At 31.5% G+C, this 21,533-nt stretch overlaps 1 protein-coding gene and 1 pseudogene across 2 annotated transcripts; both read left to right on the top strand.

Annotated features, from left to right (window-relative positions):
* The first annotated feature begins 2,352 nt into the window (after nucleotides 1-2,352).
* On the top strand, nucleotides 2,353-8,854 carry LOC143637040 (ubiquitin carboxyl-terminal hydrolase 8-like). Of its 2 annotated transcripts, none has more exons than XM_077104509.1 (10): nucleotides 2,353-2,414; nucleotides 2,459-2,559; nucleotides 2,644-2,919; nucleotides 3,380-3,520; nucleotides 3,599-3,769; nucleotides 5,694-5,951; nucleotides 6,020-6,168; nucleotides 7,087-7,557; nucleotides 7,629-7,902; nucleotides 8,738-8,854. In XM_077104509.1, exons 3-10 carry the CDS (start codon nucleotides 2,728-2,730, stop codon nucleotides 8,852-8,854), a joined length of 1,773 nt encoding a protein of 590 aa, XP_076960624.1. In that variant the 5' UTR covers nucleotides 2,353-2,414; nucleotides 2,459-2,559; nucleotides 2,644-2,727. The 2 variants fall into 2 exon arrangements, with proteins under 2 accessions (XP_076960624.1, XP_076960625.1); XM_077104510.1 differs by having other exon boundaries at nucleotides 2,358-2,414; nucleotides 2,473-2,559.
* Nucleotides 8,855-13,516: 4,662 nt separating this feature from the next.
* LOC143637046 (tRNA (guanine(26)-N(2))-dimethyltransferase 1-like) lies at nucleotides 13,517-14,984 on the top strand (annotated as a pseudogene).
* The last annotated feature ends 6,549 nt before the right edge of the window (nucleotides 14,985-21,533 follow it).

Here is a 21,533-nt window from a genome sequence, read left to right as displayed (position 1 = left end):
TATTATGAAAAGTTATTGAAGTACTTAATTGATCAATATAATATATTTTAACAACTTATAAAGAAAAAAAAGAAGAAGAAGAAACAAAGATTTCGGATTTTATGAAAGCATGGTAAATGACTTTCAACCTAAATTATTTTTTTACAATTAACATGAACATGGAATATCCTTGAAATGTAATGAGAACCATGATTAAGTTACAAATAATAAGAGAAATAAAAATAATAAATATTTCTGTTAAGTTACATTATAAGTAAGGTATAAATTTTAATGAATATTTTTATTAAGTTACATTATTAAGTTATAAAAAAATGAAAAGGGTTATAAAATTGATAAGTGGCAAAATTAAGGGTTCTTTTATTAGAATAGATAGATTAACTTTCTTACAATAAATAAAACTAAAATCCAAATATATCTATATATATATATATATAATATTAAAAACGAATAATGTAAAACAATCCCCGTAATACGGGGGGTAAAATCTAGTTAATTTATATATTAACAAATCTCATGTATGCATGGTTCTAGAGCTAGATAAAATAACAAATATGATAAAATGAATTTATTTAAATTTACACTCTTAGCCTAATTGTTCTCTTCATTTTCTAAGTTTAACCCTTTTATCAAAATGGTTTTATTTCATGACCAATGAACAACTAGGATAAATGAGAGAAAAGATTAGAGAATTAGGAAAGAAATTTAAGCACGACACCAAAACATCATTATTTTTGTTTATTAGAATAGTAAGATAAGACAGACAAAATAAACGTCCGTACTTGTTGAAAATAAAAAAGAAAAATATATTTAATAATGAATGAATTAAAAAGGAAACGTTGCGACCCGATTGCATCTGCGTCTTCAAGGAGGAGGACCCATTTGTGTCTGCAACTACGTCCGTCCGTCATTCTCTCTTTGAGAAGAAATTTGAATTGAATTGAATGAATCTCTAAATCTTAATCTTAATCTTCCGCCATTCTTGAATCTAAAAATGGAAGTTTCCGATACTTGCACAAAACAACAATGCTCCGACCGTCTATACTTGGTTCCTTTCGGGTAACAATAATAATAATAATAATAATACCCATTCCTACAAAATTGATTGATTTAATTTGTGTAGGTGGTGGAAGGAAGCTGAAGATCCAGATGACAAGAAGCGAGAAGAAGGGGTTTTATACGATGCGTTGCCGGCTTACGCTGGCCCTATGAAGATTCTCAACATTTTTAAATCAGATCTCGCTTTTAACCTTATCAAGAAACCACAAGAGCAACAAGATGATAATAATAAAAACTATGCATTGGTTTCTGCAGATATGTGGCTTCACGCCCTTAAATGGTAAGCATGTAGATGATGTGAACCAACAATTTATTTATTTATATTTATCTTGTTGTTTCTGTTTGCTTGTATGAGATAGGCATAGTGATGCTGCCAAGACTTCAACCGAAGATGATATGACTGATGTATATCCTTTACAACTCAAGCTTTCTGTTTTACAAGATTCCAACGCACCCGCAGGACTCGGAGTAAGAATCAGCAAGAAGGTACTACCCCACCCCTTTTATTCAACAATGACCACCCACCCTATACAAATAAATAAGGCATAGGTTATTCAAACACCAGGTGACTCTATACGAGTCGTATAGGGGTTATACGAGCCGTATAGGGCTGAATTATGTCATAATGTGTCAGAGTATGTCTCAGTCTATGCGGGTTGTATAGACCCTATACGACTCGTATAGACTGAAAAAGCTGTCATAAAGTATCTTTGTCATTTATGCAGGGGCTATACGACTCGTATAGCCCCTATACGAGCCGTATACACTTGTTAACACACTAGGAGGGTGGTGTTTGAATATAACAACCCATAAATAATACGATTTAAACCAAGACTAGTTTTTGGGATGTTGGTATAAACAGCAATCTTGTTTAGCAGTTAATCAACCTGTCAACACCTTACTAGTTATTATTGTACCGGAATAAGAATTTGTGTATTTAGCTTTCATCAATATCCTTTTTACAAGGAAAGTCAATAATTAAATGTCCTGACTCCCGAGCAGAAGCATCCTATTTACAGTCATGAGAGGATCCATCTGTAGAACAAATTATTACACAGCAATAACATAATAAAATTTCTCCTTTGTCTAGTTCTTGAATTTATATCTGTAACCACAATGACTAGTTTTTGAATTTATATCTGTAACCAAACCTAGTAACACACGTGTTTGTACCAGTAGTAATTTGTAAAGAAGACGAATAAGATTTTTAACATATCATGAATCCATACATAAGTATCGATCTTTGTCTATTTGTTGAAAAAAACCTCAAAATGAGTTCTTGAATTTTTATTTCTCAGGACAATGCTGTTGAGTGCTTCCGAAGAGCCTGCAAGATTTTTAGCGTAGAGTCAGAACTTGTAAGTGCATATTTTGTTCACTCTTTTCATCATATTCCTTATAGGAAACTTTGTGCAGTTACACATCTTGGATTTTTCTGGACAAACAACCCAATTTCTTCTGAATAAGAATATAAAAGACTCTCCTAGACTGTCAGATCAAGATGTAAGTCTGTGCCTCGTTATGAATTCTACGTAACTGTGCATGACATTTCTTTGAATAGTATTTAATTTAATAACATAAACTCAGATTCTGTTGGAGTTGCAAGTTTATGGGTTATCAGATTTGAATAAAAACAAAGACATAACAAAAAAAGACGAGACTTGTTCAAAGATGAATGGTGCAGTCACAAATGGAATCTATTGTGAGAAGGGTTCATTGGGCCTAACGGGCTTACAAAACTTGGGAAACACTTGCTTTATGAATAGTTCTCTCCAATGTCTTGCACATACACCGAAGCTTGTTGATTACTTTCTTGGAGATCACAGGAAAGAAATAAACCATGATAATCCATTAGGCATGCATGTATATTTCTTTCTTTCTTACTTACTTACTCTCTTCCTTTTATTTTATTCTTCACTAGGTTATGTACTTAGTAATAATGACCTAGGAATTATAAAACGATATTTTGAGTTAACATATGATTAAATTTACATATAAGTACGCTAATTAACATTAATAATTAATATAAAGTAATAATATATAAAAATGAAAAGAGACGTTCATGATTCATAAATCTCTAAATAAGAATCACAACGGTTTTTTATAGAAGTTTCGATCACCAATCTCAATCTGAATTATTTGTCATTTAATGAAACAAAACGATAGAAATATATGTCATTTTAACTGGAAAAAAGGGTAGGGAAAAGAGTCGGATTTTTTTTTTGTTTAGTGTGATAGAAAGGTGCCACGTGGCATCCAAGATACTCTTTTATTAGAGTAGATAGATTCTTCTTGAAATGATTGTTTGTTACACGTTGGGCAGGGTGAGATTGCAATGGCATTTGGAGATCTTTTAAAGACATTGTGGGCTCCTGGAGCAACGTCAGTGTCACCAAGATCATTTAAGTCAAAGCTCGCTCATTTTGCTCCTCAATTCAGTGGCTTCAATCAACATGATTCTCAAGTTTGTAGCCCTCTGATGCACTGGCTTCATTTTGTTTGTTTGATGATGCCACAATGACTAGTTTGTATGCTAATGCAGGAACTTCTTGCTTTTCTATTAGATGGACTTCATGAAGATCTGAATCGTGTTAAATGCAAACCGTATGTTGAAGCCAAAGATGGAGACGGTAGACCAGATGAAGATATATCTGATGAGTACTGGCAAAATCACCTTGCTCGTAATGACTCGATTATTGTTGATGTATGCCAAGTAAGTAAACTATAGCAAACCTTTTGCTTTCTTTTGTTTTTCGCAATGCTTATCACTACCTCTTGTTGACTTGAATTTTGTAATTGTAACTAGTGAGTTACGCCGGGCGCGTGTTGCGGCTGCTCGGTGTTAAATAAAATTTTTATTGAAACATACGTGTTGTTCGAACGGTATCAGTTCACTTCGGTTCGGTACAAAGTACTTTTTTTTTTATAAATCCGTTTTCATTTAGAGTATATATGAGAATGTTTAAAAATTAAACGTAACTGTTTACTTAGTTTTTTTAAAAGAAACTAACGAATGCAAGTTATGAGAGAAAAGTTAAATTTTGTGATAAACGAAATGCTATTGAAATTGGAAACCAAACCATATTAAATGAATATGGGTACCTTAACCGATGTTGTTTGGTCGGTATCGGTTTAGTTAGGTACGGTGCATAAACATGAAATGCAAAAATTGTCATCATCCTTGAGTAGTCGAAGTGCATAATTCGCCAAAGTTATTGATCCAAGCATGTGCGAAAGCTGCTTATAATACCATAAAATAATAATTTTTGAATACAACTCCAATTCCAATAAATTTATATTGGAATGCTGAGAAAAAAAATGTAACACTATATCTAGGATTTTAGGAAAAGTTACCCAACTAAGAAAAATCAAATTAAATGATAAATTAGATGTTATAAAAAAGGAAAATTGGATTGTAATTAATCCAAACTATTAACCATTGGCCATTAATAATCCCTACTTACAATGTGACTGGTGACAACCCCAACTTTCAGTTTTGTTACCCATAACAATCTCAGTCTAACAAATCATTAGGTTTAAAAAAAATACAAAAGAACTATTACAATATTAAAATAATTAATAAATTACATGTATAGTGTCTCTATCCATCGTCTTCCCAAACCAACCAGCCACCACCAAAAGACATCACCCGAGCTCTAACGTAGCCGGAAAATCCACCATTAACTGGCGTTCTTCCAGCCGCCACCAAAGACTCGTCTGTCTGCCGCCGTGCCGGATCTCTGCCGATTCGCATCCGCTTTATCAGCTGCTGAGTTAATCGTCGTCGGGGGTTCGCACCGCCGCTTCCGTTCTACGCCGGTGAAGGCGATTGTAAAGGACTCGTTGTAAAACGTCTTATTCTGCTGGCAAACACCGGCGCCGGGAAGAACGTTCATGAACAACGATGGCAACAACGTTAGATGACGTGGCCCCGCTATGTTCGCAAGAAGTCGAAACTAAAACCCTAGGATTCGAATGGGCGTCTCCTTTACTACTATTAGATCTAATCAAGCTCAAAATTGACGGAAACCTAATTGGAGCCGGATTCTTCCGGCTTGATGAACTACCACCGATACAACCTCCGGTAGAAATCGGCATCTCTGTTGTGACTGTGGTTTATTTTTCTCAGTAACACAGGGAAGATAAATGTTGATGGCAAGAATAAAAATTCCAAATATGCATCTATTGACTTGCAGTTCGATTTGGTGTGTTTGTTGGAAATGGTTGTCTTTGGTGGTGGCCGGAAGAGTTGTCTACTATGGTGGTCACCGCCCACCGGTGGGGAAAGACGACGAGACCATTTTTATTAATAAAATACATTTAGTTTTATTAATTATTTTAGTATATGATGTGGGTCCAACTAATTGGTTTGTATTTCTTTTTTATTTAACAAAGGGTATTTGGTAATTTCATAGTAACTTAAAGAACAAAACTAATGGAGTTAATGATTTGTTAGACTGAGATTGCTATGGGTAACAAACTGAAAGCTGGGATTGCCACTAGTCACATTGTAAGTTGGGATTATTAATGGGCAATGGTTAATAGTTTGGATTATTACAATCCAATTCTCCTATAATAAAAATAGTTACTGGTCATGGTTAGTTGCTAATTGTATTCTATATTAATAATACTGGCAGGGTCAATATAGGTCAACGCTAGTATGTCCAATTTGCAGGAAGGTCTCCGTGACATTTGACCCGTTCATGTATCTGTCATTACCTTTACCATCAACATCAATGAGGACAATGACTTTGACAGTCGTGCCTTCTGACGGAAGTGCTCAACCGACTTCAGTTACAGTTACTGTTCCCAAACAAGGAAAGTTTGAAGATCTTGTGCGTGCTTTGGGAATCGCATGTTCTTTAGGGGATCATGAAATATTAATGGTGGCTGAGGTAACTAACTTCAAGCACATTTTAGTTCTTAATTGTTCATCTTTTAAGTTAATTAATATATTCAACAGGTATACAACAATCATATCATACGGTTTCTAGGGGAGCCTACTGATTCATTATCGTTAATTAGGGATGACGATCGCCTTGTTGCTTATAAGTTAGAAAGCAAATTTGAGAAATTATCTCGGGTTGTTTTTGTCCAACAGCAGATGGAAAAGTAAGTTCTATGCTTCGTCTATTTTATATATTGAACTTATATAAAACCGATATTCATGGCATTGCATTGGGATATTATCTAGGAATATATAAAAAATTACAACTTACTCATTTTAACTAAGGACAAATACTAAAAAAAGACCAACATACTTTCTCTATTTTCTCATAAAAGACCCTTCACAAATTTTTGCACATAAAAACGAACTTACTTTCTTTTCTTTTTCTTTTTTTTTTTCCTTTTTCTTCATAAAAGTTCTTTAACATATTTTACACATTGAAGTACTTCCACATGTTAAATTTTAACAAATTTGTGATTTTTTTAAGTTGTTAAGACTACGTGCGGGAAGAATTGAGATGAATTAATGTTTTAAGTTGGACACTCAGAAAGGAAAATTTCGTACAATGGCCGTCTTTTTTTTATCTTCCGTTTTTTAATTCAAAAACAATACATGATTGTGGATGTCGTAACTCAATAATAAAAAGATAAAACATATAAAATGGTTTGTATAAGTTTTAAAGTGTTAAATAGTTATAAACAAATGATTTTTATCGCTATTATAATGTATTTTTCAAATAATGTTTTCATGATTGCACCAATCATATTTAAGTGATTTTTTTTAATTTAATTTACTTTTATTTTAATTTTTAAATTTAACATGTTAAGGAGGACTCTATGATAAAAAAAAACTAAAAGTATGTTGGTTTCTCGTGTTATAAATATTGTTAAGGGACCTTCACAAGATAAAAAAACAGTAAGAATTGTTAATGGACTTTTACGGGAAAAAACAGAAAATATGCTATTTTTTATGGTATTTGACCTTTAACTAATTAAAGTTTTTGCTTCGATTTCCTTTCTTCTTGGTTCGTCTTATGACAAAATGACATATTGCTGTGCGTGATAACAAAGTTGTATTTTCAGGAATTCAACACCCGAAACTCACAAATTAAGTTGCAAGGCATTTGGGCTTCCTCTTGTAGGATGTGGTGAACTTGTAAAAGGACAAGATATTCACGATTTATATTTCAAAGTATTAAAACCTTTCACAACAAAAGCTAAAGAAAGTCATAACACTGTAACCGAGGGCGAAGAAAGTAACACCCCTAAAGACACCTCAGCTTGTGATGTGAAGTTCTATTTTACTGATGATAATGGAAACATCAAAGGTTCTGAGATTATTATGGATGATTCGTTAGAGTTGACTTGTCAACTGAATGTTGTTGTATGTTGGTCTGATAACATGCTTAAACATTACAATCAGCACCTTCTTAGCTCACCAGTTGAAGTTTACAAACCTGCTCTATTTAGCAAACGGCCTCAAGAGTCAGTTTCCTTGTATAAATGCCTGGAAGCTTTCCTTAAGGAAGAACCACTTGGACCAGAAGACATGTGGTAAGCTTATGCCTATATTCAGCTACATTTATGAAGTGTTCATTGCAAATTTATATGTGCTAATATTGTAGGTACTGTCCTGGCTGTAAAAAGCACAGGCAAGCGAGTAAAAAGTTAGACCTATGGAGACTGCCGGAGATTCTAGTAATTCATTTGAAGAGATTTTCATACAGCAGATTTTTGAAGAATAAATTGGAAACATATGTTGACTTTCCTATTCATGATCTTGATTTGTCAACATGTGTTGCATACAGTAATGGGCGATCAAGTCATCGTTACATGCTTTATGCAATTAGTAATCATTATGGAAGCATGGGAGGGGGCCATTATACCGCCTTCATCCGTGTAAGCAAGCATCCACTCTTATTGTGTTAATAACAATAAGCAACGCTTTTTTCTAAAATATAAAACCTCTTTACTCACAACACCCAAAATCACTCTCTAAATTATAAAAAACACCCCTCACATAAAATGAGGGGTTAAGTTATTTTATTTTTAAAGCTTTTCTGAATGACCCCTTATACTATAAAAAATATACGTTTTTAACCCTTTATTAATTAATTTGATCTTTTTCAAATAACTTGTGTTTGTTAAGTTTCTTAGAAAAACTGAATAAACAGTTGTGTTTACATATTTTTCTTTCGGCATTTTAGTATAAATTTTGTTTAAAATGGATCGATAATATGGTACTGGCACTCGTATATACAACTCGAAAGAAAAAGAAGCAAACACAAATGGCAGTACCGGTATTCGTTTTTAGGTTTTCACCGTTGTGTTTAATTTTTTTTCCTCGACATTTAGCATAAATTTTGTTTAAAACGGAGTTGTATTCAAAATAGAGTATTCTTTTTTTTTTTAATATCATATGCTATATGAGTGCCGGTGTCTGACAAACTGAATTGATTTTGACCAAACGTCAGTACCAGTATCGGTATTCATTTTAAGGTTTTTAACCGATGTCAACCCATGCCGATATCCTTTGGTGCATATCACAACTTTATTTTCTAGATTTTGTTTTTCGGTTGTTATAGAGAGTACAAGTACCAAAACAAACCGAACTGATACCGATGGAATTCCCAATGGAGAATCCCATTAGTTAATATTAAGTTGTAACTTTATGTTATTGAAGTTGTCCAATTGGTACCATACATACTCATGTTTTATGTTTGGTGTCATGTAGCATGATGGTGATAGATGGTTCGACTTTGATGACAACTATGTTTCTCCAATTGACGAGGGTAGGATCAAGACTTCTGCTGCGTATGTTCTTTTTTACCGAAGATTGGAAGATGTCTGACATTAATCCCCAACTCTGGATCAAATTTCTTCATTCTTTTTCACATTCATGAGTTACTTCTAACACCTATATCACGTTTTGACAGTTCAAAGTCATTTTTTGGAATATTATTATACATTCTACATTTATTATAGGATGCATCTGATCTTTGTAACCTTCTGTAGATTACAACAATTTGTCATATCTGGATGTTGTTGCATGCAACATTACATATTCATGGTACCATTTATCTTACGTTATAGTCATAACAATGATATGATCTACCAGATGAATTCATCCACTTGTGACAGCTTCCATTGATGTGGTTTATCAGCATCTTGGTTTTAGGACAGCTTATTTTTCATGGTTTTAGTATTTGTGGTTTCGTTTATTGCCATTTGAATCTATAACACACTTTGGGTTTCCTGTTAAATGGAAGGGTGTTTTGCACAAAAGTAACTATATATTCCTATAACTTTTCAAGCTAATAAGAATTAAACAAAGGTGAATGCATTCATTAGTCTAGCCATTGAAATCATATTCATAATTCATGTATGTCAAATTCATCGACTAGAGCCCCCGCAAAGGAAATTTGCGTGGCTCTGAAACCAATTTCAGAGGTACCAGCAGAAAAATACAAACGATTTAAGATAATCAATTCAAGTAAGCAATTATTCATAAAATTTAAGATTATATCTAAATTTAAGAAACTTATTAATTTTATAAACCAAATATTATAACAATTTAATTTAAGCAAACAATACACAAATTAAACACATAGGGATTATTTTCATATAATATTAAGTATAATTTAAGATGATAAAACAAGTATATTTTAAGTTTTTGATTAAAACTGATTAAGATAAATACCTTATAACACCTAACCTAAGAGTATCAAATAACTAGAAATATTTCAAAATTAAAAAGAACAAAGGTCCAACATGTTTCCGTATCTTTTTGCCTTTTTGACCAAGATACTGCCCGGTTACACACCAAGAGTCTTTTTACAAGGTTATTCCATACCAAACCTATATAGCTTTAGGTAACTCCTCTCTGGCTTCTTCAACAATATTTAACGCAACCAGGTGTATAGTAAATGGAAGCAGTTTGTAGTTTGAGGACTAAATAGAAGGAAAACTCAAAGGTATTATAAGGAAATGGAAAGTTTTATTTCATGGTAAGTATATTACAATGGAGATGTAAAAGAAAAGTACATAAAAAAAATACAATACACTTTATTCTTAACACATGAGACTCTAAACACACCTTTTAAAATTTTGTTGAAGACCCGATGCCCTCTTCCTCTATCTTCTTTCTTTTATAACCCTTTCTTCTTTTGGATCTTTTTTTGTCATTTTGTTCTTCTTTTCTGTATGGATTCCATTTTGAAAGTTGCTCTTGTCATAAAGTTATACATCTTCATTAATGCTTCACATCAAAACTTGAAACTTTGGCTTTACTTTAATTTTTGTCTTTTTTTGCAATCATATTTTCAAGATAGCAGGAATTGGAACTCTAACCTTTGGACTATTATGAGTTTTAATAACTCATATCTCTTTTATAATATAAAATTATAAAATCATATTTAGCATATAATATTTATAAAAATCTCAATCTTTATAAATATAAATCTTCAAGAGTTTCACTCTGTTTTGGAGAATCGGTAGTCATTTTATCGTTTTGTTTAGAACAAGTTGGGCAGACATTCATTTGATGTTTTCTTTCAAAGCAAAATCTATGTTGAGCCTGAGGCTTGATGCAATAATACCTATATCCAAGAATCTGATTTTGTCTTCTATGTATTTTTTAGCTGCCATGGGAGTTTTTCTTGCAGGAGCTATTATAACAGAAGAATGCATTTTTGCCCCACCATAAATTCTAAATTCTCTTTTGAAAATATTTTCTAAGGTAGAAAAAACCATATTTATACCAAGTGCTCTTCTGTAATTAATACCGTTTTCATTAAAACTTTGAAATTTGATCTTTTTGTTTCTATATTGTAAGTAAGAAATACGTTAACTTTTTCTATTATGATTAAATGATATGCAGGGTAATTATTATTTTTATAAAATCAGGCCCTATAGAAAATAGCTTTAAAACCATAATATCATTTGGAGTAATAGTAGAGTTATGTAAATAACTATCTCTTACTCCATCTCTAACCCAAATAGGTAAAAAAGATATTTCTGGAAAATTTGGTAATGTAAGATATATCATATTTATTGCTCCAAATCGTACCAGTATCTTATCATTTCAGGAGAGTTACCTTGTAGGTAATTGATTCTAGAGTAACCCCCAATACAATCTAAATATCTTATGTATTTCCTAGATTATATAATTCTTTCATTTTAAACCATTGTTGCTCAACTGGATTTTGTAGAGACGGTATTTTTTGAAAAATATTTTCAATATGAGAAGTTTTTCCTGAATGTGGTTTAAAGCTGAAATATTTTTCCTCTGGCTCGTCTTGATCGGAAGTAAGATCTATCGTTTGCACTCCTTTTGAAGATGAAGGGATATCTCTCTTTTTTTTCCCTTTTCACATCCTTGTAAATAGGATATAAATCTATTTTTCCTTTTATTTGAATTTTCACAAGGGATTTTAGCCTTATACAGTCAAATTCATAGAAGACTATCTTTGAATCTATAAGTAGACAATTCCTTGTGATTAAATCTTTAAGGTCTGAGACCTCTTCAGGAAGAGTATTAAAGTAACACAACATTTCTTTCATGTCTTTTATATTTTCTTTCTATCGACATCACCTGCCTATTCATGCCTTCAAGATACTAATCCATCTTTTGAGCTGTTTCACTTTCTTCCATCACTGGTTAAAAAATCTGCTAAGACATTTTTCTCATATTTAATTATTTCTATGCCAAAATTGTACTCAGATAGTTTGGCGCCAACTAATTAATCTTTTATACTCAGTTTTAGAAGGTAAGTTGTTTTTTATAGAAGCTTTTACCTGTGTACTATTAGTTCTTAATAAAAATCTGGTAATAGAAAGTAATAGAGCTTTTGACAGCTTTTTACAACCGCTAAAAGCTCTTTTTCGTTAATATGGTATCTTGTTTCAGTGTCACTAAAAGTACCTGAACAGTATCTACAAATACTTTCACCAATTTTTTTTCTTTTCAGAGTCATAATCTATCCTTATATGTATCCCACTCCAATAATATTCTGAAGCATCAGTTTCGATTAAATCATCATTTTCTTTTGTTAACTGTAATTTTGGTAAATTTTTACAATATTCTTTTATATTTTTTACTTTGCTTCTAGGCTTTCATCAAAACTGAATATTTTATCTTTCTTTGGCAAGTTTTGAAAGGGTTTTCTTAATTCCGCAAGATTTTTAATAAAATCTGAAGCATAATTTAATATGTCAAGAAAGCTTTTTACTTGTTTTTATCTATTAATTTATTAGGAAGAATACGGCTTTGGAGTTCTATTCCTTTACCATCTATTTTCATTCCTAAAAAATTAATGTTATCTTGTAGTAAACTAGTTTTTCTTTCAGATAGAGCTAATCTATGTTTTATACATAAATCTATAAATATCTCATGATGTTTTAGATGTACTTTAATATCAGTAGATAATATTAAAATATCATCAATATAGACAAAAATAAAATCATAATTCTTCAATATAGTATCCATTTTTCTTTGAAATATCTGTGGAGCATTTTTTAATCCAAAAGGCATTACAAGCCATTCGTATTGTCCTTAAGGAGTAGAAAATGTAGTGTAAAGAATACTATCAGGGTGCATTTTTATATGCCAAAGTTCACTTTTGCAATAACACTTAGAAAATATCTTTTTATTTCTAGTCTAATTTACTAAACTTTCTTTATGAGGTAAAAAATATCCATCAAAACAGTATTATCATTTAATTATCTATAATTTATTACCATCATAGGCTTACCTTTTGTGATTTCTGCATGTTTTCTTACCAGGAATGCAGGAGAACTATATGGGCTATGGCTAGCTCTGATTAATCTTCAGTCTAAAAGTTCTTTTAACTGAGTGCTGAATTCTTTTTGGTATTCTGGATTAGGGGTGTGCAAACTACAAAACCCGACCCGACCTGAGGACCGATATACCTGAAATTAAGAGACCGAAGACTGAACCGATGTGGATGATCGGTTATCAGTCTTATACCTTGTCGGTCTCTCGGTACTTTGCACATATGACCGAATCGATTCAATTATTCAATCTATTATAGTATGACCGAAGAAAATGATCTGATTCAATTGCAAATTTCAATCAATTAACAGATGATTGATTACAATCGGGTTCCATCAGGGTCTTCACCTAACAAATTTCAATCAATTACACATACGACTGGGTCTTTAGCAGGTAAATTGTTTAAAATTCTGAAGTATTTGTTCAAATTGGCCCTTAATTCTTTCTATTTAATTGATTAATACGATATGATTTTTTAGTTTTGGTACTTTATTAACCAATATAGGCTTAATTTATTGTTTGATGCGGTGTGCCCTCCAAGTGTTTGATGAAATGCTTCAATGAATATGTGTTGGTAGCCACCCCTAATTATTGTTGTTTCCTAGTGAGCTTCAAGGAATGATAGCTGAATCAAACTAATATGTGTATAGGTATTTTATCTGTAATGTTAATTACACACTTTTGTAGGAAATAGGATTGTAGGAGGTATGTGGTTTACTTATGGTAGCTGAATCTTTAGGTTACCCCACAAGGTATGCACAAGCTTATTTGTTGTCACCTATTGATCATAAATTCATAATAGTTAATGCAAGCATTTCATTTGACCATTATATTCGTTGGCTATTTGAGGCTGTGCTGAGTAACTCAAGCGGAGCTGGTGAATTCATTTCTGCAAGTGCAATGAAGAATACACCACTTAAGCTCTCATATGTTTATCAATGTGTCGGTTGTGATTCGTTTCATCTTCAACCAATCGGGAGGACCGTTTCTAAGGTGTACCTATTAAAAAACATTGAGTTATTAAATTGATCAACTTGATTTTTAGTTATCTTCTTTTTATGAAGAACACTAGTGTAAGATATCTTCCCGGGTTCGGGCTGCAGTGATTGTGGCAAGAAATATAATATGGTCGGACCTTATTCATGAATAAAAATTGGGTCACATCCATTTTAGCAGATGTTACTTAAAGCTATGAAAAATTGATATCCTACCTTTAAAAGGATTTCTGCTGTTCTAACGACCATCTCTGAGGTAGGGTCTTCTTATTAGGTAAATGGTCGAACCAGGTCGTTTTAAAGAAGTTACGAAATCACTTACTTGAGCTTTAAATTCATCAGGAACTTCTCAATGTTCCTCTTTTTTAGTGTTTGCATAATCTATGTGGAAACCTCAAGTGCGCATCCCGGTCAGCAATAATATTCAGACCAGCTGTGATCAATGTTGGATATTGTATTTCTAGAACTCATGTAAACTCACGGGGTTAAAATCTGATGCTCCTATGGATGCCATTTGGGATATCATGCGTTGTTGGGTAAGCTTTACTTATTTTAACAGTTTAATAATCATTATCACACATTTTATTGTTTGTTTTTATAAAAATTATTTTATTCAAGGTTAAAAATCATCTGGTGAAAGAGCAATCGGCTGATCAGTCTGGAAGCGTGATCCTTGCCAAACAACCCATTCTACAGGTAATCTCACACCTGGTTTTTATTATTATTTTTTAAATCCATTTATTTTATTTCTTTAAAAAAATTATTTTTATGTTTATAGGCTAATTTTGCATGAGCGGTTGCATCACATAGCAAAGCTCAGAGCAAGAAGGTTGCACATTTTCTTCCGAACTCGGAAAGACACGGGGCCCGAAACTTAGGCTGGTTAGGACCATAACTAGCAAACATGCCTCTTTATTGGGTGCAGATGCAGTGAATGGTGTGCTTAACAATAATGAACAAGAAGCTGAAGAGCCTCAAGTTAAGCGTCAAAAGACAGAAGACCCGAATTCCTTTTCGTGAAGAAAGTTGTAATCGAGAGCCCGTTTTTTATATATGGATGAAATTTCTATATCAAAATTTATAAATTTTGAATGTTTGTTTTTCAAACACGATTAAGCTTTGTTCTAGTTTCAACTTTGAAATCCCATGTTTTTTCACTAGTCAAAAACTTCATAATATTACAAACACTAATCAACGAGTTGGGTATGATTCGGGCTTGGTCGATACAATACGGTCCGGGCTGGTTACGATAAATATAAACCATCTTTTTATTATTCTTGCTCTCGTCCAATACGACTTGTATAAGCGTTTGTGTATTTATGCATCATTTGTCACTTGCTACTAGTCGCCTAGCCGGTTGGTTAAGTTCATCCCAAGCATCGATCCATGCAACCATTGCGTCCGCCAGCTTAACAAAGTATGGGTCAATCTTCCCTAGTACATCTATAAAAATTAATTATAATTGATAAGTTAATTAAATATGTATCTATGTATTTGTGTATATAAACATCATTAAATAGGGATAAACATTAAAGGTTGAGTTGGAATTGTAATTTTGGATAAACATTAAATAGGAAACAACCGTATCTAGGGAGTAATGCCCACTTCTAATATCATTTCCATAAAACAAATCGGTCTTTCGGTTTTGACTCGGTCTTCAAGGGTTAAAACCCGAAACCGTCCCGAGACCGAATTGCATGGATACTAGAGACCGAAGCATACATATAAAATATAGGGTCGGTCCAAATTCGGGTAAAATCGTTCCGGTTCTTCGGGTTTTTTCGGGCCAACCCTAATTCTGCACACCCCTATTCTGGATTATATCTCATGCGCTTTATTCTTATTTTTTTATCTTTATCTTACATTTATAATTTTGCTGTTAAATGTTTTTTCTCTCAAAATTGTAATGGTTCTCTGTATAACATTGCTTTAATTTATGTTTTATATTTTCAATATGGATATTTAAATTTCTTAGATTTACTTGATTGTCCAACGGTTTTTCTAGGTTATATTATAAAATTGGTATTCCTTTCTCAAGTTTTGGGTTTGGTTTGTAACCTATATCACCACGCTGGCGTACGCGTTTTGTAAAATTGAATGGAAATTTTCTTCCATATGCGTTTTTTATTCTTTTAACCACTATTAAGTAGGGATGAGCAAAATCGGTAGGTACCGATTGATATCGGTACCAAACCGGTACCGGTACCGATTTGGTACCGTCGGTACCGATTCGGTACCAAGGTTTTGAGTTTTCGGGACCGGTACAGTATCGGTATTTCCCGAATTATACCTTAAATGCCGACACCGTCCCGGTACCATACCGGTACCGAACCGAACATTTCGGTACCAGTACCAAAAATTTGCGATTTTCGGGATCAGGATTTTCGGTACCGGTACGGTACCGAGCTCATCCCTATTAAGTGGTGACATGGTATTTTTAGTATTATTTGATATGCTACTATATCAAAGGTTATCTTATTGAATCTTTCTAAAAAATCACTTCCTAGAAGTACGTCCTGAATCATAAAAGTAGAATGAAGGACATTTAACTATGTATGATCCTAATAATATTATTGGATTCTTTATTCCTTTTCTTAAAGGAACTTTATCTTTAGAAAAACTAATCCCATTACAAGGTGTTAAATCTTTATGATATTCTTCTGGGAAGCATTTTGATTTATAAACGCATAATCATGAACCACTATCTATATGAGCTGCAAAGTATTCGGCTTTGTAGTCTTTATAAGTGATTCCTATTGGTACATAAATGCTTTTAGGACTTGTCATTTTGGTATATATATGAGTTTATCATTTCCTGTAATCTTTAACTCGTAAGAGGTTATTTGATATGGTTTAAATTTTCTAAAAATGTTAATCCTAACATGATTTCTAGTGTATTATTTTCATCTTCGGTACTAATTAATAGTCTTAATGGAATTGTTTCATCTCCAAATTTTATTATAGTTTCTACTGCTTCAATTAGGGGTGGCAATTTTGACCCAAACCATTTCAAATGGGTCAATTTGGGTTGTTTTAAAAATTGAATGGGTTGGTTTGGATCAGAGATTTTAATTAAATGGATTAAAATTGGTCATTTGAAATTTCATCTTGTTGTTTTCGGGTCAAAATGGGTCGGCATATTCAAAGAAATGGGTCGATGTGGGTTAGTGTCCTAAGGAAATGTGGCAGGTTTCAGATCGGAACGGGTTTCCGCACGATATAGGTTTCGGCACGAAACGGGTTTGAGATTGGAACGGGTTCGGTTCAGGTTTCAAGCCAACACGAGTTTTCACACAGGACGGGTTGGGTTTTGGTTCCTTTTTTAGTTCCGTTTTTGTTCGGTTTCAATATTTTTAATTTCGTTTTGATCGTTTTTTTTTTATTTCGATTGATTTGGTTCAGTTTTGGCTTTTGGTTTCATTTCCGTCGATTTTTCGGTTTCGGTTCGATTTCTTTTTTTTTATTGTTAAACGAGGACAACGGAGGAAACATTTTAGTTTTTTTACTCTTTTTGATTTTGATTTATATTTTGAGTTATGATTTTTTTATTATTACTTTTAAATATTTTTTTGAGGGGTTTTTGATCTTAATAGAAAACTCCTTAGAAAAAAAATTCAAAAATAATAATAAAAAAATCATAACTCAAAATATAAATAAAAAGTAAAAAATGTAAACACAAAAATGTTTCCGTCGCTATTCTTGTTAAAAAAATTGAAACCCGTTCTGACTTGTTATAACCCTAACCTATTCTGACCCAAACCAAAACAACTATTTTTTAGTTGACCCATTCTGACCCAAACTCGTTTCGACCCATGACCCATTCGATCCAACCCAACTCGTTTGCCACCTCTAGCTTCAATAATCTCATGCAGTTCACCATTAAAATTAGTATATTGGTGTGGTTCTTCTAACGAGTACCTTTGTAAATTCTTACAAAGTTTGAAATTTATATAATTTTCATGTGCACCAGTATCTATTAAAATGCTTATATTAGAGTATTTGTTTCCATCAAAGTATTCTCCTTTTATTTTGTAATTTCTTATGCTATCTTTTTTAGCGTTAATTATATTAGAAAATATACTAGAATTTTTCCCTCTTGCTAAAGGGTGGCTAACTACATTTCTACTTGAAAATGATAATCTAGGGGAAATATGATTAAATAATAAGGGTTAGGTTCAAATAAGAAGTTTGATTTTTCTAAGAAGGCTATGAAGGAGGGTATTTTAGTCTAACTTTAATATCAAAACCCACTTACTTTAATCTTAAAACCCACTTAAATTAATTTCAAAAACACACTTACATAAAACCTAATTACATCTTCACTCATCTCTTAAAACCAACACCACTCCACCGCCCACCGCCACCACGACCGTCACCCACCGCCACCACCTTGCCGGAAAAGTCCAAAAAACACAATGAAAAACACAATGGAAAAATACACTATAAAAAAACACAATGATAAAAACACAATAAAAAACACAATTGTATGACACAATGTAAATAACACAGTGGAAAAAACACAATGAAAAATACTATTGTATAACACAATTTTGTAAAACATAATTTGGTAAAACACAATTTGTAAAAAACCCACTAATTTTTTTTTAATTTTTATATTACAATATGGTACTCATATCAAAGATAAAAAGACACTCGTTATTATGGTGAATTTGTTTTTCAATAAAAACGTCGAAAAAAAGTTATTGACGTTTTAAAATGATGGGTGAATTTGGCATGTACCTTGTATGTGGAGAGAGAAAATCAACAAATGTGTTATTCCTTTTATGCCCTTTACCTTGTGTTCACAATTGATTTCCCCTTAAACTAATCTCAACCCTCCATATTCAAAATCAATTGACAAGATTATTTCTTATCCTTCCTACAAAAAGTATACTTCCTATTATAACCTAACCCTAGATAATAATAATAATAATAATAATAATAATAATAATAATAATAATAATAATAATAATAATAATAATAATAATGGTTTATCTTGTAAATCAAGGCTTAGTGGTCTTGAATCTATTTATTCTATTTTAGGTAGAGTAGGTATTTGTATCTGGCATACACCATTAAATAAAAAAGGAAAGTTTACCATGTCTTTTATACTAAAACAATCGGAATGATGCGTATTCGATATTGCATAAGATATAGCAAATGTAATAGAATATGGTCTATTTTGTTGTTTAAAGAAATCTTTTCTTTTAAAATCTTGTAATAAACTTAACGTTTTATCAAAATCTTTGTCTTGAATATAATATGAAATTCTTGGATAAATAATGAATTTAAGTTTTCCATATTGTAAATTTCCTCTTAATATCCTAAGACATGCATCTTCTCTATTTTGGATCATGTTGTCCATGATTGCTAATTCTATAGGAGTATTTATACCTTCTTTAAATGTGGATTTTATTATTATTTAGATGGCTCCTACATGAACTCATCCTAAAATATTTCTTATTTCAGGTTTTACTTTTTGTAGTTTTTCTTAAATATCTTTTTTAGATAATAAAGGTATCATAACTTTATTAGATGTTATATTAATGTCTAGAGCTCTTTCTTGATTGTTTAACCCATAATATAAATGATGGTCTCTACTCTCTAGGCCTTATTCCTAATATTTGTAAAGTATTTAATTTAAATCCTGAATAATTTGATAACGAGAAATTTTCATGTTTGATTTGTTATAAGTTTTTTTCTTATCTATTAAAATTTCTTGTTTATATTCTCTTAATTGTTCATTTTAACAATCGATTATGTCATTGTCTATTTTACTACTAGATGCTATATCTAAACTATTCATTTTCAGATAAGGTATATTCGATTTCAGTTAAAATAAATATAATTTCATCAGAGTCTATTTCATGAAAATAATTAATTGGTATAAAATCTCCTTCTTCTATCATTTTTCCTATATCTTCGCCTATCTCAAATATTTTAAGATTCTTTTTAAACTTTTTTGGACATTCATTTGCATAATGTCCTTTTTCATTACAGAAGTAATATTTACATTCCTTAGGACCTTGTTATCTTTTACAGGTAGGTTTAAACGTCTTCTTATATCCTTTTCTTTTATAATATTTTGTTTTACGCTTTTTAAAATATCTTTTTCGAAAATGAGTTCTTTGCTTATTTTCTTTTTTATCTTTCCATAATAATATGAACTATCACATCCTATCATTAAAGGCATTTTTGAACTACTACAACATAAAGATATTTTTCTTTTTAATCCTTTACTCAATTTAGCTAGTATAGCATCTTCACACCATTCACTCAATTTATCTCTAACGTGAGTTATTCTTTTTCCTAACGTATCAGCTGTTCCTGGGTTATAAGTTTTCATTTATCCCCAAGGGTCGGGTATTTTTGCGAAAAATAGTGTTAAATAACTATTCAAATCTGGTACTTGATTATATATATGGTAATAATAATCTTGGAATACACAAATAAGCATATCTATTTCACAAATATCACATAATTGTAATCTTATCAAAACTGTTGAGTATTTTTCGATGGTTGCTGGGTCTTTTATAATATTTCCTTCTCCACAAAATTCTAGCCTAAAGGCTTCTATTGCTCTTGTTATTATATTTCCTATTAAATCATCTTGTTCAAATATTGTTCTTTTCATATCAAATGATAAATTTTGCCAATATCTCAAAGCACTATGTATTAAGGTTCTTTCTAAAAATCCTTGAAGTGTTTCTATATCCATTATATTAACAGAAATTGCTATTATTAAGGCTGTTTCCCATTTATCTATTGCTTCTTCTGTAACTTTTATGCAGTCTACATCTAAATATATTCCAAAAGGATTAATTGGTTCATTTTTCATATTCTAGTGTGGTTTATAATTATCTTCATTTATTATCGTTGATTTTACAGCAGCATATCCTTGTGCTGACCTATGAGTTTCGTCTCTTATTGGGATTTTAGAATTTGTACTTGTCTTGTTTGTTCAGTATCATTAACATTAAAGTTTTCCTCATTTGCTTTTATATTTATAAAAATATCATTTAACTCCATATCTCCTATTCGAGTTATTAAGTTTTCTATTCCAAGAGACATATAAACTTCACTTTCAGAATCTGAGCTTATTTTCATATTTTGCAAAAGTTGAACTAAAAGTTCATGAAATTTATTTGAAGTTTGCTCTATTTTTCTGTTAGGGAAGACAGATTCTAATAATTCTATAATTATATCTAATTTAAAAATTATTTTATCTCCATTAAATATAATTGTTTTTTGTTATTAAGTCTTTTATCTATTTTTAATGAATTTTCTATTTCTTTTAATTTATTAAAACTATTTATTTCCATTACGGTGAGCGGTATTACCAATCTGTATCATCATAAAAATATTCAGAATTAGTGAATTCGTATTCACTAAAATTAAAGTCTTCATCTAAAATATAATCTTCATCAAAATCATAATCTGAAATAAAAATTTGACTTATTTATTCTTTTTGCATTTCAAAAGTATTATTAATGAAATTTAAGTTTAAGCATATTAAATTATTGAAATCATATTTATGTATGTAAAATTCATCGACTAGAGCCCCCGCGAAGGAAATTTACGTGGCTCTGATATCAATTTCAGAAGCACCAGCGAAAAAATACGAACGTTGTTTGTTGTTGTTAACTTACATTGGTTTACCACAACAATTAGTGAAAGAAAATATTAAAATAAAACTAACCAGTATTTAAATCAAACCGTTGCGTGTGACCCGCTCGTTTTGT

The sequence above is a fragment of the Bidens hawaiensis genome, unplaced genomic scaffold, assembly GCF_021521415.1.
Source record: "Bidens hawaiensis isolate Kalapana, Puna unplaced genomic scaffold, B.hawaiensis_p1.1 tig00008100_1, whole genome shotgun sequence".
NCBI lineage: Eukaryota > Viridiplantae > Streptophyta > Magnoliopsida > Asterales > Asteraceae > Bidens > Bidens hawaiensis.
The sequence above is the reverse complement of the archived record's forward strand: the minus strand, read 5'-3'. Positions and strand labels throughout refer to the sequence as shown.

Bases quoted from the DNA above. Each gene is read 5' to 3' on its own strand.
- LOC143637040 (XM_077104509.1), top strand. From the start codon at position 2,728: ATGAATGGTGCAGTCACAAATGGAATCTATTGTGAGAAGGGTTCATTG. The intron at 2,920-3,379 runs GTATATTTCTTT...CACGTTGGGCAG, and splicing joins ATAATCCATTAGGCATGCAT to GGTGAGATTGCAATGGCATT. The intron at 3,770-5,693 runs GTAAGTAAACTA...TAATACTGGCAG, and splicing joins TTATTGTTGATGTATGCCAA to GGTCAATATAGGTCAACGCT.